At 35.8% G+C, this 24566-nt stretch overlaps 1 protein-coding gene across 2 annotated transcripts in view; it reads left to right on the top strand.

Annotated features, from left to right (window-relative positions):
- The window catches only part of PIBF1 (progesterone immunomodulatory binding factor 1), a 181444-nt gene that overhangs the window by 144114 nt on the left and 12764 nt on the right, over positions 1-24566 (top strand). For both annotated transcript variants that reach the window (XM_028526719.2, XM_036011297.1), the window contains one exon: positions 5911-5995. In XM_028526719.2, the coding sequence (XP_028382520.1) occupies positions 5911-5995 (85 nt within the window). The remainder of the gene's footprint in view (positions 1-5910; positions 5996-24566) is intronic.

Below are 24566 nucleotides of genomic sequence, written 5' to 3'. Positions count from 1 at the left end.
TGTCTTATAGTCCAAAAAATACGGTAACTAAAAAAGTAAAACTATTGGTTATTAAGTCCAAAGTATGAGTGGGGTTTTTTTGTTGTTGAATTAGAATAATTATCTTCTCTTGTTTCTACCCTAACCAAAATAATTAGTCCAGAACTTTATGGCAATATTAATATTTTGATGATTTGATAAAATAATTTAAAATCATATTTATGCTTTAATTGTCAACATAAATAACAATTTACTTCTAGATTAAATTTAAAGTTAAAAATTATATTTAGAATATATAAAACATCATTAATAAATTAATCAAATGAATTAATTTAACAGTTACTTCATAAATAGCTATTGGGAGCAATAGATTCTGTTTTATCATTTCCTGGGTACCTAGTTATCTTAGGGGAATCAAGAAAAGAACCCCAAATGAAACTTTTTCTTCCTATGTTATATATTTCTGTTACAGTTGAAATTTTATATTGAGTCATTTTACCTTTGTAATCTTAGAGGAAGATAGATAAAACATCAGTGGAAAAAATTTCCTCTCTCTCAATTACCTTCAAAATAAATTTATTTGAATTTTTTTACTTAGATGTAACTGTATTTGAATTTTTATCTTAGGTAAAAATTTAAGAAATAAGATAGCTGAAACTGTTGACTGTAGAGGAAAAATAATAGATGGCTATAGAAGTAAAGTATAAAGATGAGCAAATTCAGCCCTACTGAAATTAAGCACCTTTTCATCAAAAAACATAATAACATTTTGGTAGGGTCAAGATTTGAATCCAGATCTGGCTGCTTTCTGATTCTGTACTCTTAACCATTATGTTATACTGCCTCCCTATGTTCTATTCTGAATAAGTGGTGATTTTTCACTAACAAATATAATTAAGGAAGAGAAGCAAAAAGTGGTGTAGAATAATGGTTGAAAGTAGGGCATTAGTGAATAATTGATCATTGTTGAAGCTGGGTGATGGATATGTACATGGGGGTTATATTTTCTCTCTTATTTCAAGATATTTTGTAATAAAGTTTTTTTTTAAAAAAACTGATTTTAAAGGGAAGTATAGGCTCTGTAGATAAATTTTATGGGCTCAAGTCCAGCACAGTCTCTCTAAACCTTGGCTGTTCAAAAGAACTTTGTGTAATGATAAAAATATTTTATATCTACGCTGTCCAGTATCATAGCCACAAGCCACATGTGGCTGTTGAGCATTTGAAATGTGACTAGTGTTACTGGGAAACTAAATTTTTTATTTTACTTAAATTAATTTTAATTTCCACTTGTGACTAATGGCTGTGGTATTGGACAGTACAGCTGTTTTTTCATCTGTAAAATGAGGTTGGCAGCACCTAATTTACCTGGCTATTCTGAAGATTAAATGATATGTTTTATGATATATTAAATGATATAGCACTGTGCCTATACATTATAAGTGTTCTACAAATGTTCAATATTATTACTATTTATCTTTTTAAAAAGATGTTATTTATTTATCTTTAGAGAAGGGAAGGGAGGGAGAACGAGAGGGAAAGAAACATCCATGTGTGGTTGCCTCTCACATGCCCACTACTGTGAACTTGGCCTGCAACCCAGGCATGTACTCTGACCGGGAATCGAACCAGCAACCCTTTAGTTTGCAGGCTGGCATTCCATCCACTGAGCCACACCAGCCAGAGCTATTAATATTTATCTTACATTTAACAAGGTTTTATGTTGGAATTACCTTAAAAATGAGCAGTAACATTTCTGAAAATATTTTGAATTTGGACAAAAATTATGACTCTTTTAATAATAGCAACACAAGCCATAAAATCAATGCCAGTTATGGGATTTACTACAAAAATACTATTTGTGCTAAACAACTGAGTTCTTTAAAGTTATCTGTGTTTTATAAATATATTGTATAATATTTAGTACATTCTGAACTAATGGCCCATAAGATATGAAAGCTTGCTCTTAACTGAAGCAACTACCTTCTAAAGTGAAAAATTAGGTTGCTTCCAGTAGTTTAATTGTGGCCTTTGAGCTACGGTAGATGTGCCCTGATGACATGAGCGAAATGATACCATGCTGTAAAAAAGCCCAGTCCACAAGTCAGAGACAGCAAGATCGATCATTGTTCTGTCTCCTGTCACCCCCACTCTAAGCTGATGCCATTTCAAGTGTTGGGGAATTACCCTGGGCTTTTAATACACATCAACCTGGCTTCTCTTCTCATGGTAAATGACTGTAAAATATAGATATTAATGTGAACATCAAAGGGTGGTTGTGAAAATTAAATGAAGTATACATATAGAAAGCATCTGGCACATAGGAGAAACTCAGTAAATGTCACTTCCCTTTGTCTTTCATTAACTCAAAATTTAAACATTAGATGACCCATCCAAAAAAGATTACTAAGTGATTATGTTCCTTAAAAATATCTATTCCTCTTTGTCAGGTATTGGTTTTAACAGTAAAGAATATTTATATTAATTGATTTTATTTTAAAATGTTTCTCTAGCTTATACAATAAAAACTCTTTAAGGAACTAATTTTATAACTTTCTTAGAAAATAAAACAATACTACTATACCACATCTACAACTTGCAAATTTAGCTAGTTATACAATATATTCAAGTCTAAAGGTTAGCGTAAATATGCACTAAAATGAAATGATTATAAACATGTTAAAAGCCAACTTTGGAGATACGCCTATTAACTACTTTAAATTCCCCTTTCACTAAAGTAATAATTTGTCCTAAAGGTAATACTGTTAGTTCTCCTCCACCAAGCCACAAGACACAGTCTGTGCTATATAGTTTGATCTGTAATTCAGAACTGAGGGAAGCATAGAAACAATAATTAGCATAAATTTTATTTCCCAGTTGTCAGTTTTCAGTTTACTCGTAACTAGCAGTTTAAGAAGAAAAGAGTACATTGTGAACTTCATTGGTAAGACTGAGCCAGGGTATATTGATCCAGGAAGTTAAGGAACAAGATAGCAAGAACATGTTTTCATATAGCAGGGGGAATAAAGCCATAAACATGAATTCCTGAGTAATAATTAACAGTGAATTGAACAATTACAAGAGTAATATACCACTCATGATAGATGTGCTTATAAGGATATTTGTTTTATAGTTGGTTTATGAGTCACACATAGAAGCTTTATATTTTTAAAGGTTAGTCTCCACTGTTATGAAATGTGTCTTACAGAGACTGAACTTCCATTGAGTAATTACATGCATGCTGGAAGAACACAGTGTAATAATCATCATACTTAGTTTCAGAGACCCACATGTTGAAGGTGGTTACCCTTGTGGTTTAAGACTATATTACATATAGAGAAGGCTAAGCCTTTGAAAATATACACCCAGGCATTGTCCGTGGCGTCCATACTGTTTGTGACAATAATGATGTCCTACAGATAGAACACAGTTGCTCTGTAAACCAGTGTATCCACCCACCTTTTGTTCAATGTTACATGGTTCTTTAGCTATTAAATAAGAAATATTTATTTTGTTCTGGAAAAATTAGTCTACATAAAAAGCATTTCTAATGAATTATCCAGTTAAAATCCTTTAATTATATCAACATTCCATCCCTTTTACAGTACATTTTATTTAATGGACCTGGTGGTATTTGAGAGTGTGTGTGTATGTGTGCGCTGTGTGTGAGTGTGTGTACATAAGCACTGTGTGTATGTGTGTACATGTGTATGAACTTAACATATGTCTGTTTTTTGAAAAATCCTATTTCTATTTACTGGATATTTATGTTAATTCCGAAAAGATTTTCTAGAAAAAGGACTTTTTCTTTACTCAGCCATGAAAAAAGAATTACCTGGCCATAAAATGACCCTGACTAAAGATAGATTAGAATTCCAGAGTTGCAGGTGTATCTGATCTTTACCACGCTTTGGGGACTCTCAGAACACGGCCCTCAGTTTCCTTCATATCACCTGGTTCTCGGTTCTGCAGCTCAGGAAGGTCTCTGACGCATAACTCCGAAAGTCCACTTGTTTTTCTGCTGAGCTGCATTTACCTTTATTGGTATTTAATTACTGTTTTCCTCTGATGCCTGTTTTTTCATCTAAACTAGTAATACTATGTAGTATTTACCTAGAGTTTTATGTGTTTGATGCTTTATGTAATTATTCATTAGATAATTCTACATCCCTTTGACATGCACAAGTATCATGTTCCACTATGTCAGATGTAAAAACTGAGGTTCAGTGGGGGAGTGGGTTGTGCCTTGCACCATACACATGAGTCAGTGGCACGACTGGAAACACGGAATTGCATCTGGTCTTCTTCTCAGAGAGCAAACCAGGGAGCTTCCTCGGGGAAGTTCTCAATTACTAGGAAGGTGGAGAATGTAAGCTTCTTCCTCTTAAGTCCTTGGAATTACCAGTTTTCCCAGAGTACTTCTATAATACCTTGAATTTAAAAAGAAAAATACTTCATGCCTGATAGTTTAAAAATTCGTGGCTTTCTGTTTTCTTAAATTTATAACTTCAAATTTCATACCTGTTCAATAAAACGATTCTCATTAACTTTACCTTCATCGACTGTGTTTTGACATTTAAGGAATTCTATAGCTTAAATTCGTCATTGCTTTTCTTGTAATACCGGCTGACTAGATTCATTTAAGTGGCTTTCAAAGACTACTTTATTTAATGGTTTTAATTAATTTTTATATGTTAAATAAAACTCCAGACAGTATATGTAAGATAAGCTTCAAGTATTTACCTTTTAAAATAGTAGGTCCTTAACAATTAGGCTTCTTACCCTTTCCTATCAGAAAATAGGTCACATCAGCTCTGACCGGTGTGGCTCAGTTGGCTGGGCATCGACCCGCAGAGCAGAAGGTCGCCAGGTCATTCTGGTCAGTGCACGTGCCTGGGTTGTGTGTTCGGTCCTCCGTCAGGACGCGCACAGGAGAGACAGCTGATCAATGTTTCTCTCCCCCTCTCTCCCTACCCCTCTCTCAAATGAATAAATAAAACCTTTAAAAAAAAAAGAAAGTAGGCCACATCAAAAGGAAATTCACAATGCAGACTTAGAAACTGAAGTTTAAACTAAAAATTTGGAGACAAAATTGTTTTCTCAAGTTTACCACAGATGAAGTATCTGATTTATTTATCTAACTCAGTTATATACCTAGTAGTTTAGTATGTGGTAAATTATAAAATATGTATTACTTCAGTTTTAAGGATAAATGTCTTAATTTGACTTCCAGTACCTATAGAGTTTTACTATTTTGTGCATAAATACTTCCTTTTTACCTTTCATATAAGTCCTGCTTCATCTTTTTATATTTCAGGAGTAAACAGTCATCTTTAAAAATACTAATTTCATGTCCCTACTGGGCAGGAAAATATTCCCAGAAAGCATGTCAGTTGCATTGTCACATGATTAGTAAAAGAAAAAGTCTGCATGCAAAGCACTAGGTGATTGATCAGATCGAACATTACAGTGGCTGTTCTCATATCTTTATGGGCTATATCTTAGGGGTCTGGTGCAGGGAGGGTGTGGAGGGATTGACCAAAAAGAAAAGAGAGAGAAAACAAACAACTCCCAGACACAGATGACGGTGTGGTGATTGCCAGGGGCAGGGGAGCTGGGGGGACGTGGAGGAGAGTTGGGGGGCTAAATGGTGAGGGAAGGAGGCTTGACCTGGGCTGGTACACACACAGTACAGTGTGCAGGTGATCTGTTATGGGGTTAAGCCTCTGTATAATTTTGTTAACCAGTGTCACCCCAATAAATTCAATTTAAAAGAAATAAATAAATAAAAATAAATATATTTTTTAATTTTTTAATTTAATTTATCTTTAATTCAAAACATCATATTTGTTTAGCCTTTTGCTATTTAATATTAATTAAATTTAAACCAATAATATGACCTTAAACCTTGGTGTGTTTGTTTTTTTCCAGCAATTTAAATAAAGAAAAGTCAGCTCTACTACAGATGAAGAATCAAATGGCATTAGATTTAGAACAACTTCTAAATCATCGTGAGGTACTGCTTTCATTTCATTGTAATTTTTACCACTCTAGGACTGATTGAAGTCCATGTTGGGCTCAGGTTATTGGGTCCCAGTTTTCCGTGTTTGTTAATGACTTTTCACATGTGCATCTCACTGTGGCCTGGCCCTTTGTACTCAACTTGTGATCCTTTATTCTTTATGCATTAACTTATGCTTTATTTTCTATGAGTTATTCCTTATTCCAGGAATGCCTCTTCTTGTTAACCCCTTATTGCCTTATTCATATCTGTCATTAGATTTCCACATTATTTAATAATTATTAGTTTTGTCTTTCTTGCACTGGACTGTAAGTTTTTTACTGTACCTCTGTCTTATATGCCATTGCATGCTCAGTGACTAGTGTTCAATATTTGTGTTGAACTTTAAAGTTTATATTTTTTTCCTATGTTTCTCACCAAAAATCTTCTAAAGTTAATATAATAAACCCAGTTTTTAAGTCAGATTTATTGATGTATAATATACATACAGTAGAATTTACTTTTTAGTATACATTTCTATGATTATTTTGCTAACTCACACAGGTGTGTAACTGTCACCACAGTTTATATATAATGTAGCTCCATCCTCAGAAAGTTCCCTGACACCTGCTTTGTAGTGACCCTTTTCCCCAAATGGAGTCTTAGCAACCACTGATCTGTCTCATTCATTTCTTCCTTTTTATTGCTGAGTGATATTCCATTGTGTGGATGTACCAAAGTTTGTTTCTAAAATTTTATTTATTTATTTTTAAAGAGAGGGGAAGGGAGGGAGAAAAAGAGGGAAAGAAACATCAATGTGAGAGAGAAAACACCGGTTGGTTGCCTCTTACATGCACCTGGACCAAGGACCAAATCCAAAACCCAGGCATGTGTCCAGGAATCGAACTGGTGACCCTCAGCTTTGCAGGATGACGCCCAAACAACTGAGCCACACTGGTCAGGGCTATACCAAATTTTTTAATCCATTCACCAGTTGATGGACATTTGAGGGCATCTATAAATAAAGCTTCTGTGAACAATTGTGTATGTATTTTTGTGTAAAAATAAGTTTTTATTTCTCTTGGTAAATACCCAGGAGCAAAATTACTGAATCATATGGAAGGTGTGTGTTTGACTTAAAAGGAACTGCCAAACTATTTTCCAAAGTAACTGTACCTTTCACATTCTCATCTGCAATGAATGAGAGTTCCCATTGCTCAGCATCCTTGCCAGCAGTTGCTATTGTGAAACCTAGTTTTTTAATCCAGTGCATTTTTTCCACTGTAATATCGCTGCCTTGTCTTAGCCATGTTTTTATCATTTTGTTATCCTAATAGAGAAAGAAATGCTCAAAACAGATCATTGGTTTATGAGTACCCTGAAGACATTTTTCCAGTCTAGGAAAGATATACCAGCTATTTGGGAAGAAAGTATTGGGAAGGTGTTATGGAGAAGATGGATTTGGAATATTCCTGGAAACACTTCAAAAGTGCATATTCTAGACATTGTGTCAGAGAGTTGGGGGATTGTCTCTATCTTAGAATTGGCCTTTGGGGTGAGTCCTCTTAAAGGTGTATTTTATATGATGGGTGAAAGAGATATGGAGGTGTGCCTGGACTAGATTTTAGAGATGATTTTCAGGTCGATAAGTAAATCTAACTACAGGTTACAGACTAGGAAAAGCTTCTCTGAAGGTCTTCATACTTTTTCTGACTCCCAAAGTTCCAGACCTTATCTACTGTCACTCATGTCCTAGGATTCTGCCTTGAATAACTATTTCTTCACTGTGGAAACCTGATTCATCCACTGTGTGGATTTGCACAAATGTATTTAAAATGGAATATTGAAGAGATAGTAACTACAGACTTCTATGCTGTCATACCAACTTTTTTCATAAAGCTGCATAATAAATATGTTTTTCAGAATGGCAATTCTCATGTGGTTTTTAGAGAATTATGCTAGACTCTGAAGAATATATAAACAACTTTAATTTATAAATTTTTCACATAATAGTTGGAATTACATTATTCATGAGTCCAAACAAAAACTAAAAGTTTTACTCAGTGGTTGAAAATTGTATAGGATTAGAACGAAATATTTAAACATGAAAATTAAATACTAGAAAGATGAAACTACTCATATAAATTGCCTACTATGAATAATAATAATAATAATAATAAATTGCCTACTATGATGTAGAATCAATGATATTTGCATGGTTCATATCTAATTAAATAGTTAATATTTATGCACTTGGTAATATCTTCACTTTGGCAATTATATTTTAGTAATCCAAATTTTCTTAATGCCAAACATGTAGTTATTTTTCTTTATAAAACAAAACAAAAGTATAAGAAAAAGAACATGTATGAAACAAGTTTTCAGTCTCTTTCTAAGAAACAGTGTAATGCCAGCTTGCGTAGTGTGAGCAGAGGCAAAAGCAAGTACAAACTGCTGTCATGAAACAGAACGGCCATTGACCCAGGGAAGTGTCTGACCATTTACTTGATGAAACAGAGCCTGCCAGATTGATTGATTCATTTTATAGCTCTTGAGGGTCAAGTACTCAAAATAGCCAGTAGGTACAGCTGGAGAGGAAGAACTCTAATAAATACAATTTTTTGAAAGTGAAAGTCAGAGCTGAGACTAGAGTGAGGAAGCAGGACAAATAGAACCTAAGGTCTGGGGGTGTCCACTCTCAGAGACACGCACAGCGCAGGGTTGGCGCCCGGAAGCTTGCCCCAGGCAGGATCCTGGGGAAGGTATCTAATGTGAGTCATTGCTTTAGTCAGCTCAATGTTTAAGTTAGTGATCCATAAAGAAACCAAATGAACACTTTAATTTAAATTTTTTGTCTTTTTTGCATTGGATAGCTCTAACTTTTCAAGCAGTGTCATTTAGTTGTGATAAGACTGTATGTATGGTCATGTAATATGAAATGAGATCCCCAACTCATTTACATAGTCATCAAGTATATATTAAACTTAAAAAAGAAAGAAAGCTGGTGGGATAATGCTAGGTTGACAATTTTAGGACATTCAGGACATGGCCACAGAGGGTTTTTATTTTCCTTATTAGTGTTAGCTCAAAATCATTAGTTTAAAAGTAATTCCTCTCATGATAGGAGTTCACTTGTGAAATAAAGATTTCTAAGAATGATAAAATTTATTATTGGTCTCCTATTCTATAAATTCTTAGTGTTTATTCATTCAAAAAATGGCTGTGGGTATTTGGAATTATCAGTAGTACATTAGGTGATTTTTATTCTCAACTCTTCCTTCAAGAAAATGTATTAATAATAAAATATAGTAAAATGTGAAGAGAATGGGGACAATAGCATTTTTTAGGTTGCCTTTTCAGACTACAAAGCTTACCTAGAATGGTTAAATATATTAGGTTAAAGGATCTGTATAACAAATACTGAGTGAAAGGCGTGATCGTGAAGTGAAATGAGATCTCATACATGTTTACATCGTTCCATTTTACATTTGTAAGTTCCGTCCCTATATTCAGTGAGCACTATAACGCAGAGTGAGGCGGAGGAGACAAAGTATCTCTCCTGATGAAATTCCTTCCATTAAGGTACAATTTAATGTCATGCCCTCTGCCTTTAAAAGATCCAAACAAGATCTGGTGTCATCTCTCTTTGTTTTGTAAAACTATTTAAGGCAGTCTACTAAGTACTTCTATTTATATTACATAATTTAGTCTCTACTGCAGCCCACAGAGAGAAATATCATCGTCCCCACTTTTACGGATGAAACTGACGCTGGTAAGAGTTAAGTAACTCAACCGTGATTATATACTTACTGTCAAAACGAGAAGAAGTCTTTTTTTCACCTGAAACAAAAGCTTGTGATCTTTCTTCTTAGTCCCATTTAAACGAAAACCCCATGATGACTTGCTTGCTCTGGTTCCAGGAAAATGTTTCCCTGTGTGGATGAAGTGATATCCTTTCTTTCTTGTCAGGAAATGAAAACTATGTAATTTAATGTATTTTCTTTCTTCTTTTCTTTCTTCTTCTTCTTTTTTTTTTTTACTTGCCAAAAAACAAACTCAGCTGAATATCTTATCCAGGTGTTATAATCTCTTTTTTCATCTCTTTTACTTTAGATGCCTCAGAAGAACTCTTTTGTTTTATTCCAGTGGGTTGTAATCTTTTTTACCCTTAAACATCTTCACTTTTACTAAGACCTCTTAGGAGTAAAAGTATAAAATATCAAAATATAAACCTTGAGTAAAATGGGTTGAAAAGAGGTAAGTGAAAAGATCAGCTGATAGGATCTGGTTCCCAGGTAACGGCGGCAGGGCTTCATTCACATTAAACACGCGGTTTTGAGCACAAGTAACGTAGTTCCTCACACTGGCTTCTTTCTCACTGAGGTACCGCCCAGGAGTCTTTTTAAATGGTTTTGTTTTTCATCCATTGTATCTGCTCACGTTGCCTCGATGAAACAAGACTTGCTGATCACCTTTGGAAACTCTGATTCAGATTTCCTTTGTATATGTTTCTCCTACACCCTTAGAATATAAGCTTTTGCGAGTAGGAAAAATATCTTTAATCAGCTAAATGTCTAATAAAGTAATGAGCCTAATTTTAAGAACCTGGTGTAAAACCCTTTCCCAGCTCTTCTGCAGCTGTGTGAAGGGCAGTGCTAAAGCCCACTTGGGAAGCCATTCTAGTGTCTCAGAGAGTGGCAGTGGTGTCTCCAGCCAGATTGGGGATGATGGTGTCTGACAACAAGGGGCCTATTTGAAAGCTGTTTAGAAAAGCAGAATCACCGCTGGCTGGTGTAGCTCAGTGGATTGAGCACCAGCCTGTGAACCGAAGAAAAGCAGAATCATGGGGGCTTGGTGATTGTTTGGATTTAGGGAACAATGAAGAGAGGAGGAATGGGAGCTGATGCCCAGGGTTTTGGCTTCTGTCTTGGGTTTATGGTGGTGCTACAAAGAACATAACAGGTTTGGGGAAGGAAAGTTGAAAAAAATGTCTACATAGATATAACAGAGGAGAGTAAAAAATGTAGGTTCTGGAACCCATACAAGAGAACTCATCTGGAAACAGAGTCTGAGAGTCACAGCATTAAAATGGTGCTCTACATGAATGTAGAAAGTACCAGATTAAATGACCTAGGAAGAGTAGGTAGAGTGAGAACAACAACTACAAAAGGCCTAGGACTAAATACTGAAGAACAACGATATTTCAGGAATGGGCAGAGGAAAAAACGCTCACACACAGAGTTTGAGGAGTGACCAGACTGATGGCAGAGTCAGGGAAACTCAGAAAGAACCATTGAGAAGGGATGGAGTTGCCAGGTCAAACAAGATAAAAAAAGAAGGTGTGGTTTGTATTTAACAAGATGCAGTTTTAATGGAGCTAAACAAGATACTGCGGTGAACTGATGAATGAATAGAAACTGAAAAATAGTCATAGGAAAAATAGCCCTTAAGATATTTGAATAGGAGAATATAGGATGGTCAGGGAGGGAGCTTTAAAGATTTTATTTATTTATTTTCAGAGAGGGAAGGAAGGGAGAGAGAGAGAGAGAGAGAGAGAGAGAAACATCAATGTGCGGTTGCTGGGGGTCATGGCCTGCAACCCAGGCATGTGCCCCGACTGGGAATCGAACCTGGGACACTTTGGTTCGCAGCCCGCACTCAATCCACCGAGCTACGCCAGCCAGGGCCTTTTTTTTTTTTTTTAAAGATTTTATTTATTTATTTTCAGAGAGGGAAGGAAGGGAGAGAGAGAGAGAGAGAAACATCAATGTGCGGTTGCTGGGTAGCTTTAGATCAAGAGTATTTACTTCTCAAAGATGGAGAATATCCAGTTTAAATGGTGATAGGAAGAAGCAAAATAGAGATGCATTGAAAATACAAAAGAGAGAGAATAATCTGTTGAGCAAAAGTGTGGAGAAAGGAGGAAATCCAGAGCAAAGCAGTGGGATTTAACAATGGGAGTTAAATCCAGAGCAGAGCAAGGGAGGGGCACCTTTTGCATTTTAAAAAGTAGAGATAACGATTATATTAAGATACAAATAAGTTTGTGACTTGCTAGGAAGGGTTTAGAGAGCCTCATCTAATAAAGGGCTAAGGGGACAGGGTCAGAGTTTTGAGGAAAATTCTCCAAGAATGTTTGCTAAACTAATTATTGTCCTTTTCAGTTTTCTAATAATTGCACTTAGAAGGTGTCAAGTAGAATAATCAAATAGAAAGCTTTAGAAACTAGCCTTTAATATATCCTTAGTACTTCCCCTCAAAAATAAAATTCACTCTGATGGCTGATACGTTAGCCGAAAAAGTACAGAAGCTCTCCTACAATGAAGAACAGTTTTGGAGAACTACCTAAAAGTAGCCAGTAGGCAGTCATACCTCAAGTTTGTCTAGAATACAGCTACTCCTAAAACCCTGGTGGTTGTAGTCATAGTAATTAACCTCTGTGGGTATCAGGCCTCTAAGGAGTAATATACATTTGTGGAATATAAGATCTGCATCTCAGGCCTGGGATTCTTCTACCCTTTCATTCGATGCTCCTGCCAATAATATCTCTTCGGGCGCACATGGGTATAATAACTAACCACTCTTTACTGAGGACCTGAAATGGGCAAGGCCCGACACTTGCCTGAATGTTGGACTAACTTCCACTATCCCAGGTAACTCACCTATAACTGCATTGTATGTCCCTTAACAAAAAGCAGACAAACTCTGCAGTTAGCCAGGTTTCTTAAAAGTGAAGTCACAGTATAATTATCATTCTTTGATGGTATGCTGATGTTCCCGGAGTCTAATTCATATGTTCTTTGTGATTTCTCGGAAAGTTTCAAGAACATTTCTGCATCACAAGTGTCCCTTAGGCAATGTACTTCATAAATGGTTCAAACAAATTACATTTTTCTACATGTGTGTCATTCTTTTTGTTTCATACTTAACTGGTTTGAAGTTTTCTTAAGAATACCTATTTGCCTGTTTTTCTTACATACCTACGTAGTTACATTTTACTGTCAGCATGACTAGGAAAAAAAAGCACTAAGTGGGTAGGTTAATTTTGTTTTCATGAGAGTGTAAGTATTTTCGAGATTCATACATTTCTCACCATAATTGTGCTCTTCAAGTTAAAACTTGTTCCTGATTGAATGTAAATGAGTATTTTAAAGAAGGACAATTATTATAGTAAAACCTAAAGCACATATACAGTATAAGCCATATTTTCCCTAGAGTGTTTTAGAGTGCTTTTTTTTTTCCATCTAAGGATATGTGTATTTGGGTCTGAGAAAATTAAGGGAGAAAAATGTTGCAAAAGAAATGCTCATTGCAAATGTTGAATTTACATATACTTTAAATATGACAGAACCAAACATGTTGTATAACAGTAATAATATCTTTAGTTTTTTTATAACTTCTTTCTTCCAAAATACTTTAAACATTTTTAGATCAGTATGTTATGCTACCATACTTAAGGATCCATTATAGATGGCTTTCAGTCAGGTGTGTCTAGGAATAAGCAATCAAAGAAAGGAAAAGTTTTAAATTATCCTTCTATAATAAGAGAGGTGGCCTCTGGCTTGTGCCTTCTAGAATTCAAGATGATATTAAGTTTTTCCCCAACATAGGTATTTTTCTGTTCATAAGAAGAATGTTTAATATTTGTATATTACTTTATAGTTCTTTTTAAATTCATTTATTCCACCTAAACCACACATCATAAGACTTATGATGGTCTTATACTCATTTCACAGAAGCAACAACTGAATCCATCTGTGGAATGTTAACTCTCTCAATTTTGAGTTACATAAAAGACACTTGAATTTCTTTGAGATTGCACTCTTGTACTTCTCTGTTTGTGTGGACTTGTACTGAGAACTTAGTAGAACTAGGTCGAATTATTTTGAGTTTCATAAGTACCTTGGCTTCTTCTTTAATCTTTTCATCATCTTCTTTAAAATTACAAATGTCTTTGTTGTATCCTGTAAGTAAAACTCTGTCTTGTGTGAAGCAATATAATATCTCATCATAAAAATATTTTATTTGTGTATATATGCCCTTTTAACTTTTTTCACATCACATTTTCACATCTATTATGTATTGTATAGACCTGTCATTTCCTTTCTTTTTTTTTTTTTTTTAAAGAATGAATGTGTATTTTTCCCACTACATGTTAGAAGTTTGGCATGTTTTCTTTCACAGACTTAAGTACACTTCTCTTTTTTTTTTTTTTATCAGTAAGGAACAAGTAAATGACCTCTATCATTTCCAAGCCTGTGTTTTTATGACTCTCCTAGCATAGTAGCAGTTTATAACAAACCAAACAATTCTAGGACATAAGGGAGACACACAGCAAAGCTATAAAACAAGTCTCTGGAACTTGCGGTGGCCAGAAGAGAATATTGACAGTGAGATGAGATGATTATGGCCATAATCCTGTGAGGCACCATCATGGCAAACTTTCCTATAAACTTAACAAGCCACTGACCACATGTCAAGGAGCCAAACTGAGAGAAGGCTGGGAATACAACGTGGAGAACGTGCAGGCACTGGGAGAGTGGCCCTCTGGAAACCAGTGCTCAGAATGGAGGATAGAGTTTGGAGCCTGAAACTGATGATGAAATTAATAGTAAAGGACAGAAAATAGACAGCACCTAGATGAATACTGTTACAGAATGGAAGGCCAGGCACTAAGAGGACATGAACACCAGAACAAAAAACCCAAGTCCAAGGCACTGTTCAGGAATCAGGTGAGCTAAAGGGTCCACATGAACTAGTCAGAACACAATCAAGGTGTCCACAGCTCTGTGGTAATCAGCCATGGAGGTAGATTTCAACTCAGGGGCCTGCTTCAGCATGTTAGTGCTAGCTTCCTCTACCTGGATCACTGTCGAGAATGACCTTAAGATAATATTCAAGTTCAGGAAGAATGTTTCAGGTGATTAGTTATGTCCCCTAAACTATGACAACATAATTAGCTCTCATTCATGTAAACACTTGAGCTCTCGCTAAGCTTTCAGTCATAGGGTATGGCTCCAGAATTATGTCATCGGAAATGCTTTAGACTAAGGAGTAGATAGGCCTTGTTCTGCATTGCTCTACTCAAGACTTCTTTCTTTATTCTGTTCTAGGTCCAAAACATTTAACTCCAGCAGTTAGTCTGAGGAAAACAATCAATATGATGAAAGAATTCTTTTCAGTCATAAGAGAGATAAATGAACTGCAGGCATTCAGGGAAGAGAAGACTTAGATATAAGAAATTCAAAATAGTCATGTGAAAGAGGCAGTAATAGACTTGTTATGTGTGTCTCCAAAGGCTGGAATTAAAACCTAATGGCAGACGTTATAAGGAGACATGTTTTGTTTTGCTTCGCTTCATTTTATTATTGTTATTGTTACTTTGTTTTGTATAGAAGCTAGGTTAAATAACTGGAAGATCCCTTATAAACCTGAAATTTTGTGTGTCAAAAGACTTGGTAGAAGGTATCCGCCTTGTTACATAAATAATGACAGGTCTGAACGCAAAGGAACCTGCATTTGAATCCTAGTATCACTTCTTAGCAGCTGGTGAACTTAGCTAAATTTCCTTAAAACCTTCCAAACCTCAGTTTCCTCATCTTCAAAACTGAGGTAATATCTACCTCCTGCTCTTTAGGAGAGGTTTAAATTACTGTGTAAAATACTTAACTCAAAACCTGGCATATAGGAGATATTCAGTGAATGTTACTTCTTGTCCTTTCTTTTCCTCTCTCAACACCTAAAAAATTTGTACTCTCCCCTTGAGGCAAAGAGGCAGGCAGTCCTAGAGTGAGGTTAGCCTACAAATGGGCACGTGCATTTCGATGGAAAGACTGAGGGACTGTGGAAAACAGTTTGCACTTGTGGATGCCCATGCTGTTCTCCAACAGTTTGGCCCTACACAACCTGTTTTGTCTGGTATTTACAGTTAGTGCACTGGCACTCAAGGTGTGTTTTCAGCTTCATCAAAAACCATACATTAAACTGTGCTGAAATTTGCTTTGATAATAATTTAAAATTTTTATTGAGCACTATACAAAATGGATGACTCTGAATGAAATTAACATTTTCTTTTAAACGATGAATTGTGTTAAATATGATAATGATTTCTTGGTTTGTTTGTGTTTTTTTTAATCTTTATCTGTTAAAAATCTCTACTGAAGTGTTTACTAGTGAAATGATCTGAGGTCTGAAATCTGCTTTGAAATATTTTCAAAAAAACTGGGAAGGAGATAGACAAAACAATGTTCAGAAAACAATCTGGCAGTTCCTCAAACAGTTAAACCTAGAGTCAGCATGTGACCCAGCAATTCCACTCTGAGCTGCGTGCCCAAGAGAAACGAAAATGTACACAAAAAAACTTGTGCATGAGTGTTTATGGCAGTATTATTCACAGGAGCCACAAGATGGATACAGCCCAAATGTCCATTAACTGATGAATGGGAACCAAAATGTGGTATAGCCATATAGTAGAATATTATTGGGCCATAAAAAAGGAACATGTCCTGACTGCTGTGGCTAAGTGGGTTGAGCATCGTACTGCAAACTGAAAGATCACCAGTTCAATTCCTATCAGGGCACATGCCTGGGTTGCAGGCCAGGTCCCCAGCTGGAGGCATGCAAGAGGCAACTAATGGATGTTTCTGCCACACCTTGATGTTTCTTTCCCTCTCCTCCTTCCCCTCCCTTCTCTCTAAAAATAAATAAATAAAATCTTATAAAAGAAGGGATGAAATATTGATATGTGTTACAATATAGAAGAACCTAGAAAACATTAACAAAGTAAATGAAGACAATCACAAAAGACACATATTATATGATTCCATGCATATGAAGTCCACCACAGGGAAATCCACACAGACAGAAAGTAGGTTAGTGGTTGCTTAGGACTTGGAAGTTGGAGCAAGGTAGCATAGAGGAGTGATAGCTAAAGGAATCAGGATTTCTTTTTGAGGGATAAAAATTTGAAGTTGACTACAGTAATAGTTGCACATGTCCATGAATATACTAAAAACCAGTGATTAATACACTTTAAATGGATGACTCCATAGTATGTTAATTATATCTCAATAAAGCTGCTTATAAAAACAAAAATGTTGATAATTGTTGAAGTTGGGCAATAGAAACTGCAGGTTCAACATGCTGTATCTCTTTTTGTAGTGTTGGAAATTTTCATAATAAAATGTTTTTCAAATGCCCATTTAAGTGAAGTTTAAATATTGTATGTGTTGTTTTAAGTAAGGTTAGTTTTTACCTGTGTTACCTCAAGTAGAAGTGATACACAGAATTTCTGACTTATTAGTCATGATGCTTTGTCATTCCTATATAAAAGCACTTACGTTTAACCTGCAGTGGAGCACATATTTTGCATTATACTTGTCAGAGCTATTTTCATCAAGAAATGCCATCTATGTGTCCCCTTGCCAACATCTTTGCAGAGTTTACAACTTTCAACAATTTATTGGCATGAACTATGCAATACTGTTAAGCAGCTGCTCTGCATTTGAGCTGTTTTAATGTGCACCACTCTATGCAAATAGCTTATTTCAATGGCTAAGATATGTGCTTTTGGATTCAAGACAGCAATATATCCCTTTCATGGAGATTGTTTCTACAATAACAATCATCATCATCTGGAAGCTTCATAAGAATGTTCTTGCCCTTGATTCTTTCTTTTTTGAGGAGTAATTATTTTACTACAATATGGGTTGTTTTTGTTTTTTGGGTTTTCTAAAAGATTTTGCTTATTTATTTTTTAGAGAGAAGGGAAGTGAGGGAGAAAGATGGAGAGAAACATCAATGTGTGGTTGTCTCTCATGGATCCCCTTACTGGGACCTGGCCGGCAACCCAGGCATGCACCTTGACTGGGAATTGAACCAGCGACCCTTTGGCTCAAAGGCCAGCACTCAATCCACTGAGTCAGCCAGGGCTGCAATATGATTTTTATTGCTTTGTTTTGTTTTGATTTAGTTTTATCCTAAGTTTCCATTATATGATAAGATGTAATTCTACATTTATTAATTTCAATAATTGGTTCACTCATTCTTGAAGTTACTGTAATTTCTTAAGTATTTAATAAACTATTTTGAAAATGAGTATAAAAACAGGTCAGAATTAATGAATATTGTTGTAAATCAGACTATGTTTCAGAATAGCATTTAAAGGTCTCAAACAAGTGATAAAAGGAAAAAGAATTGGGGCATGCTACTTTTTCAGCATTTTAATTTTACAATGAATGAGTAATGCTTCCGTAATTTAAAAAAAAAAAAACAGGAATATTTAAATGTATTTTGAGAAATGGCTTTTAAATTAATGAAAGATATGCTAGGAAGAGGCTAGAGCTGTCAAAATGAACAGTCTCCAGATTAGGACATTCCACATTTTGTCATTTTGGAGAAGAAAACTCGTTTTCTACCTGAGAATCCTAAAGTGAAGTCTGCTTTACAGATTTTCTTGTCCACATGTGCAAAGATTATACTCTTTCATTCAGATGAGTGGCCCATGACAACACAAAGAAAACAGTTAATGTGCTCATTCATTCATAAGTTGGAACACACAACCAAAGACCATCAGAAACTGTAGGAATTGTAAAGAAACTGAACCCCTTCCCCAGAAGAGAAAAAGGAAATTCTGGTGCTGCAAAAAACTTACAAAGTATTGTAATCTGGTGCTGCAAAAAACTTACAAAGTATTGTAATCAAAGTATTGTAAATCTTTCTTCAGAAAGATTTAAGAATTTGCTACAATCAAAATCAGGAAGTTATTGTAGCAAGTAAAAATGTCAGTAGAAGGATGTGAGCAAAACTCAGCAAAGGAAGTTAAGGAATAGCTAAACAATATGGAAGATTCCAGAGAGAAAGAGAATATGTACAAAGATACAGGAATTAGCTTGGCATCATAGTTCTCAGAAATTTGACTTTGGAAGAGAGAAGTACTACCATCAAAGTTCTGAAGGAAAGCCCAATACTTTCTTCCACAGTATCCTCTTTCGGAAACTTACTAGATTATATGCTATCAAATAACAAAAAGAGAGAGATGTAAGCAGTAATGAAGCTTGCCAAGATGTGCAATAAAAAGAAATTTTACAATAACAACTCTGCATCAGACTTAAAAACAGTCAGTACAAAATTGATTCCAGCAAACATTATGATTAAGAAGCTAGATAATCTTTGGTAATATTTTTTTCAAAGGCATATATTGTTTCCATCAAGGAGGAGAAAGAAGGCAGGACTCAAAGAAGAGAGGAGAATAAATCTATAAATCAGGATTGGAATAGGAATAGAATAAACTGCATGATTTTGAGCAATCAGTGCACTCTTAAGTAAAAGAATCCAGTTGAACTTGATACTTGAAATATTCTCCTTTAAACATCCTCCTTTAAACATCAAAGAATCTCTATGAATCTAATCACACTCTCTACTCTGCAGTGAACAGTATTTCTAAATCTTTAGATAATACTACAAATAAGCCTACAGACCAATAAGAAAAGGACAGTTACAGGACAGAGGAAAGCAGAATCAAAAACTAGGAAAATGGAATGTAAAAGTCAAGTCCAAATAAAAGCGCAGAATCATTAAGAGATGGAACCAGGCATCAGGAGCCAGGCAAAAACATGGTAAGAACTGAACCAGGTTAAGAGCAAACCAGCTGTCAAGATGACTTCCTCTTACCAAAGTTGTTGTGGTAAATTCATCTTCTATTTCTTATGTCGGTTTATTTATTTTGGTCAATTTGGGGGTTTTTTAATATATTTTTTTTTTATTTTTAGAGAGAGGGGGAGAGGAGAGAGGGTGAGAAACATCAATGTGTGGTTGCCTCTCACGTGCCTCCTACTACAGGCTGGACCTGGCCCACAACCCAGGCATGTGCCCTGACTGGGAATTGAACCAGTGACCCTTTGGTTCACAGGCCGGCACTCAATTCACTGAGCCACACCAGTCAGGACTGTTTTTGCCAATTTGTGAATTGGGATCTCATGAATGAGTTTTCATTATGGTAATTAAGGCAGGACAATGTATGTTTAAAAATGTAAGTGAGAGACACATTAAAATGTTTTCATCATTAGGAAGACTCAACATAAGTCAGTTCTTCCTAAGTTTTTTTAATATATCCCTAAGAATATAGCCAACCCCTGGTTGGTGTAGCTCGGTGGATTGAGTGCCCACCTGCGAACCAAAGGGCCACTGATTCAATTTCCAGTCAGGGCACATGCCTGGGCTGCAGGCCAGGTCCCCAGTCAGGGGCTTGCAGGAGGCAGCGGATCAATGTATCTCTTGCACATTGATGTTTCCCTCTTTTTCTCCTTTCCTTCCCCTCTAAGAATAAATAAAACTTTTTAAAAAACTTTTAAAAAAAGAATATAGCCAAAAAACACTTCAATCATTAAATATTGAAACAGAGGATATGGGTGCATGAATAAACAGACCATTGGAATAGAGTTTATAAGTCCAGAAAGAAATCATACACTTATGGACAGTTAGTATATGATAGTTAGCTTCTCACACTGATGAGGGAAAGAATTGTCTCTGTGGTACATAACATTGTTGTTACAAACAGCCATGGGGAAAGAGGTGTATCCACCACACCTATCACCAGAAACCAAGATAAACTTCAAACAGATCAGAGACCTAAATGTTTTAAAAAGAAAAGAAAAAGAAACCATAAAAATAACTAGAGGAAAATAGAAGAAGAAACCATGGAGAAGGCTATAAAATTGAAGATTGGTATATTCAGCTACATCAGAATCAGAAAGTCCATAGCAAAAAACAAGTGTAAACAAAATCAAATAAAATTAATGGAAAAAAATGCCATTCATATTACAAAAGGCTGATATCTCTATCATACAAAGCTGATATCTCTAACATACTCCTTGAAAGGTATAAGAAAATGACCAGTCACTCAGTAGAAAAATGGGTCAAGGATAGCAACAGCAAAGAAAATACCCTTTATATATATGAAAAGCCACTCAGCCTCACAATAGGAGAAATGCAAACCAAATCAAACCAAACATTTATCAGCCTGCAAAAATCCAGAAAGGTAACACAAGCACACATTTTATCAATTAGAAAACTGAAGCTCATTGAACTAGAGTAGATTACCTAAGTTTACCCAAATTAATAAGAGAGTCGGGAATGGATGTGTCTTTGACTTCTAACACTAAAATATTTCCACTACATGTGCTTGGCTTCCTCTGTGTTCAGTAGATGATGGTATTTTGGATACTGTTTGGTGTTAAAATGGAATTTTCTTTGCTCAAATTTACCATTGATATGAAAGGGACCCATCTGTATGATCAAATATAATGAAACTGAACAAAATTCTTGTACTTCTTATTTTTGTACCCACTGTATTATCCTAATAGAAATTTTACAGAATTTTGTCAATTTTGAGGTGTTCCTTACCTGGATTTCAGAAACCACGCTACGGCTGTTTAATACTATCTGTGAACACAGGCAGTACTTTGACACACCCTGAGTTTGGATGATCCTAGTCTCGATAAAGCAAAGACATGTGAATTTCTCTTCTGTCTCCTGACCACCTTCAGGGATAATCTGTTTCCTTTAATTGCTCCTACACCAGTGGCAAAGGGAAGCGGAAGAGGAACAAAGCTATGGTCTCCTCTAGGGCCCTTAGGGGCCAAAGCCTAGTACATCTGCAGCTCCTTCCTTTTCTTCCTCCTCGTGCTTGTTGTCCTCCTCTCCCCTTCCCCCGCAAGTGGGACCGTCCCCCCCTACCTTATTTATCTGCAGACTAGTGGTAGGTAGGGGCAAAAATAATGGATTCCTTGTTTTAAAATCTTCATACCAAGATACAAAAGTTATGACCACTAAAAAGAGGTTCTTTCAGGTAGAAATGTTTCTTTTGATAAGCTAAGAGACTGTCCTCTCCCTTCCCCTCTGCTGACCCAGGTGAGTAGAACAGGAGCTGAAAGTTGCTGCAACATTAGACTTGTTTAACATTAAATCAGTGGTCATATATTTGACTCTAGGGGAGCAAACAAATGAAATACATAATCTAGAAAGCAAAAAGAACCTTCAAAAGGCTCAAATAGTAGTAAAGGGTATGTCATAGTGGCAGTGTCTGACGTGCAGCCATTCCCGTGTGCGTTGGCCTAGCCACCCCCAGGATTGCAGAAAGGGGAGAGAGGATTCTGGTACCATTTCTTCCAGCTCCGCTCTTAGCCCCAAGATTTATTAACCTCTGTGGCTTACACTCAACAGCTCTGTTTTAAAATACCTACTCAAGCTAGATGGTTCTAAATAGAACTAATGACAGCCAGAAAAAAAAAAAAAGGCCTGTAGGAACTTGCTCTGACACAGAGCTGATTTCTATAAACAGATTAGTAGAAGGGAGCAGAACTCTTTCTATCACCATAATGTTCGTGTCTTGGCATGAAGATGAAATAAAATAATAGGAAGAAAAAAACCTCTAACGCAGGCTACCACTGTTCTACAGAAAGGAGAATGTAGTCTGTCCTCTGTCCATATGCTTGTGTTTCATTGAATCAAATTAATGACTAATCATAAATATCCACTAAATAATGTTTGGTGCTAAAAGTTTAACAATAGGGAAAAATAAAAGACAAAATATACTTAGAAGAAGGAGTGAGTGAAAAATTTTATCTGAGTTCTTTAAGTAGTTCAGCATAATAATTCTTAGTCCAAACAGCAACTGGATAAAACTAACTGTAGTTTTCTTTTTGTTGTTTTTTTTGTTTGTTTGTTTGTTTGTTTTTTATTTCAATCATTGTTCAAGTACAGTTTTCTCCCCCCTACTCCCATTCCAGCCCCTCCACCCAACCCTCCCCCCTTCCCCCCATTACCCCCCACCCTTAGTTTTTGTCCATGTGTCCTCCAAATTTGTTCCTGTAATCCCTACCCATTCCCCCCTGAAATTCCCTCTTCTCTCCCCTCTGGCCACTGTCAGACTATCCCCTATTTCAGTGTCTTTGGTTATATTTTGCTAGTTTTTTGTTTTGTTTTGTTTTGTTGTTTAGATTCCTGTTAAAGGTGATATCATGTGGTATTTGTCTTTCACTGCCTGGCTTCTTTCACTTAGCATAATGCTTTCCAGCTCCATCCATGCTGTTGCAAAGGGTATGAGCTCCTTCTTTCTTTCTGCTGTATAGAATTCCATTGTGTAAATGTACCATAGTTTTTTGATAAAACTAACTGTAGTTTTCATTTGTAAGAGAATAGGGAATAACATGGTTAAATCCTGAAGCTGTATTAAACTTACTATTTGAACTGCTGATTAGAAAGCAAGAAAAAAAATTTGGACTCTTTTTTTTCTCCTACCATCTTCATATAAGACTTCAAAAGGAAGTGGTGTAGTTTACAAGGTAGAAAAAAGTTAAATGCCTAGATAATTTACTCAACAAACATGTAGAAAACCTATAGTGGAAAATAACTATGCCAGTAGTTCCCAAATTTGTCTCTCACCTGAGAAGCACCCGGAGATCTTTTTAAATGTCAATGCCTACGTCACACCCCAGCCCAATTATTTTATAATCTCTGGGGGTGGGACACAGGCATCAGCAGTTTTTGAGACACCACAGGTGACTCCAGTGTGCAGAAAAATTTAGGAACCATTGGACTATAGAATGGCATACTTATTATCATACTAAAACTATTAATGACAATGTGAGTCATATGTTATCATTGATTGTTAATGTTATTTCATGTAGTGTAATTGCTTCAAATGTTTATTCTCATTCAAAAATAAAAAGCCGGCCCTGGTGGGGGGCTCAGGTGGTTGGTGTATTGTCCCATACACGAAAGGGTTGTGGATTTGATCCCCAGTTGGGATGCATACGTGAGGCAACCGATCGAATTTTCTTTTTCCCCATTCCTCTCTCTCTAAAGTCACTAAGTATATCCTTGGGTAAGTTTTTTTTTTTTTTTTAAAGAATAAAAAACTAGCCCTGGCTGGCGTAGCTCAGTGGATTGAGCGTGGGCTGCGAACCAAAGTGTCACAGGTTCAATTCCCAGTCAGGCCACATACCTGGGTTGCAGGCCACGGCCCCCAGCAACCGCACATTGATGTTTCTCTCTTTCTCCCTCCCTTCCCTCTCTAAAAATAAATAAATAAAATCTTAAAAAAAAAAAAAGAGCTTTCTGTTTGCTAGAAGGAAAAGAGTACAATTTTAAAAAAAAAGAATAAAAAACTGTTGTACATTTACACGGTGGAATACTACACAACAGCAAAAAAAAAAGGAACTCTTTTTCAACAGCGTGGATAGAGGATCTGGAGATTATTACACTAAGTGAAATAAGCCAGTCAATGAAAGACAAATACCATATGATCTCACTTACAAAGATATATGTGGGATCTAATGCACAAAATAATATCCTCCGATGAGGATAAAAATAATGATAATATTAAAAAATAAAATAAAAGCAGTCATAGACAATATATACATGAGTGAGCATGGTTATCAATAAAACTTTAAAAAACAAATAAAAATAATGAACAAAATAGAAACAAAGGCATAGATTCATGGAACAGTATGACAGCTGTCAGAGGGGACTGGGAAATGGACTGGATGAGAGAAAGTGAAGGGATTACCCAAAGAACATATATGCA

This window comes from Phyllostomus discolor, chromosome 11 (assembly GCF_004126475.2).
Source record: "Phyllostomus discolor isolate MPI-MPIP mPhyDis1 chromosome 11, mPhyDis1.pri.v3, whole genome shotgun sequence".
NCBI lineage: Eukaryota > Metazoa > Chordata > Mammalia > Chiroptera > Phyllostomidae > Phyllostomus > Phyllostomus discolor.
Note: the sequence above shows the minus strand (reverse complement) of the source record. Positions and strands in the feature narration are given on the sequence as shown.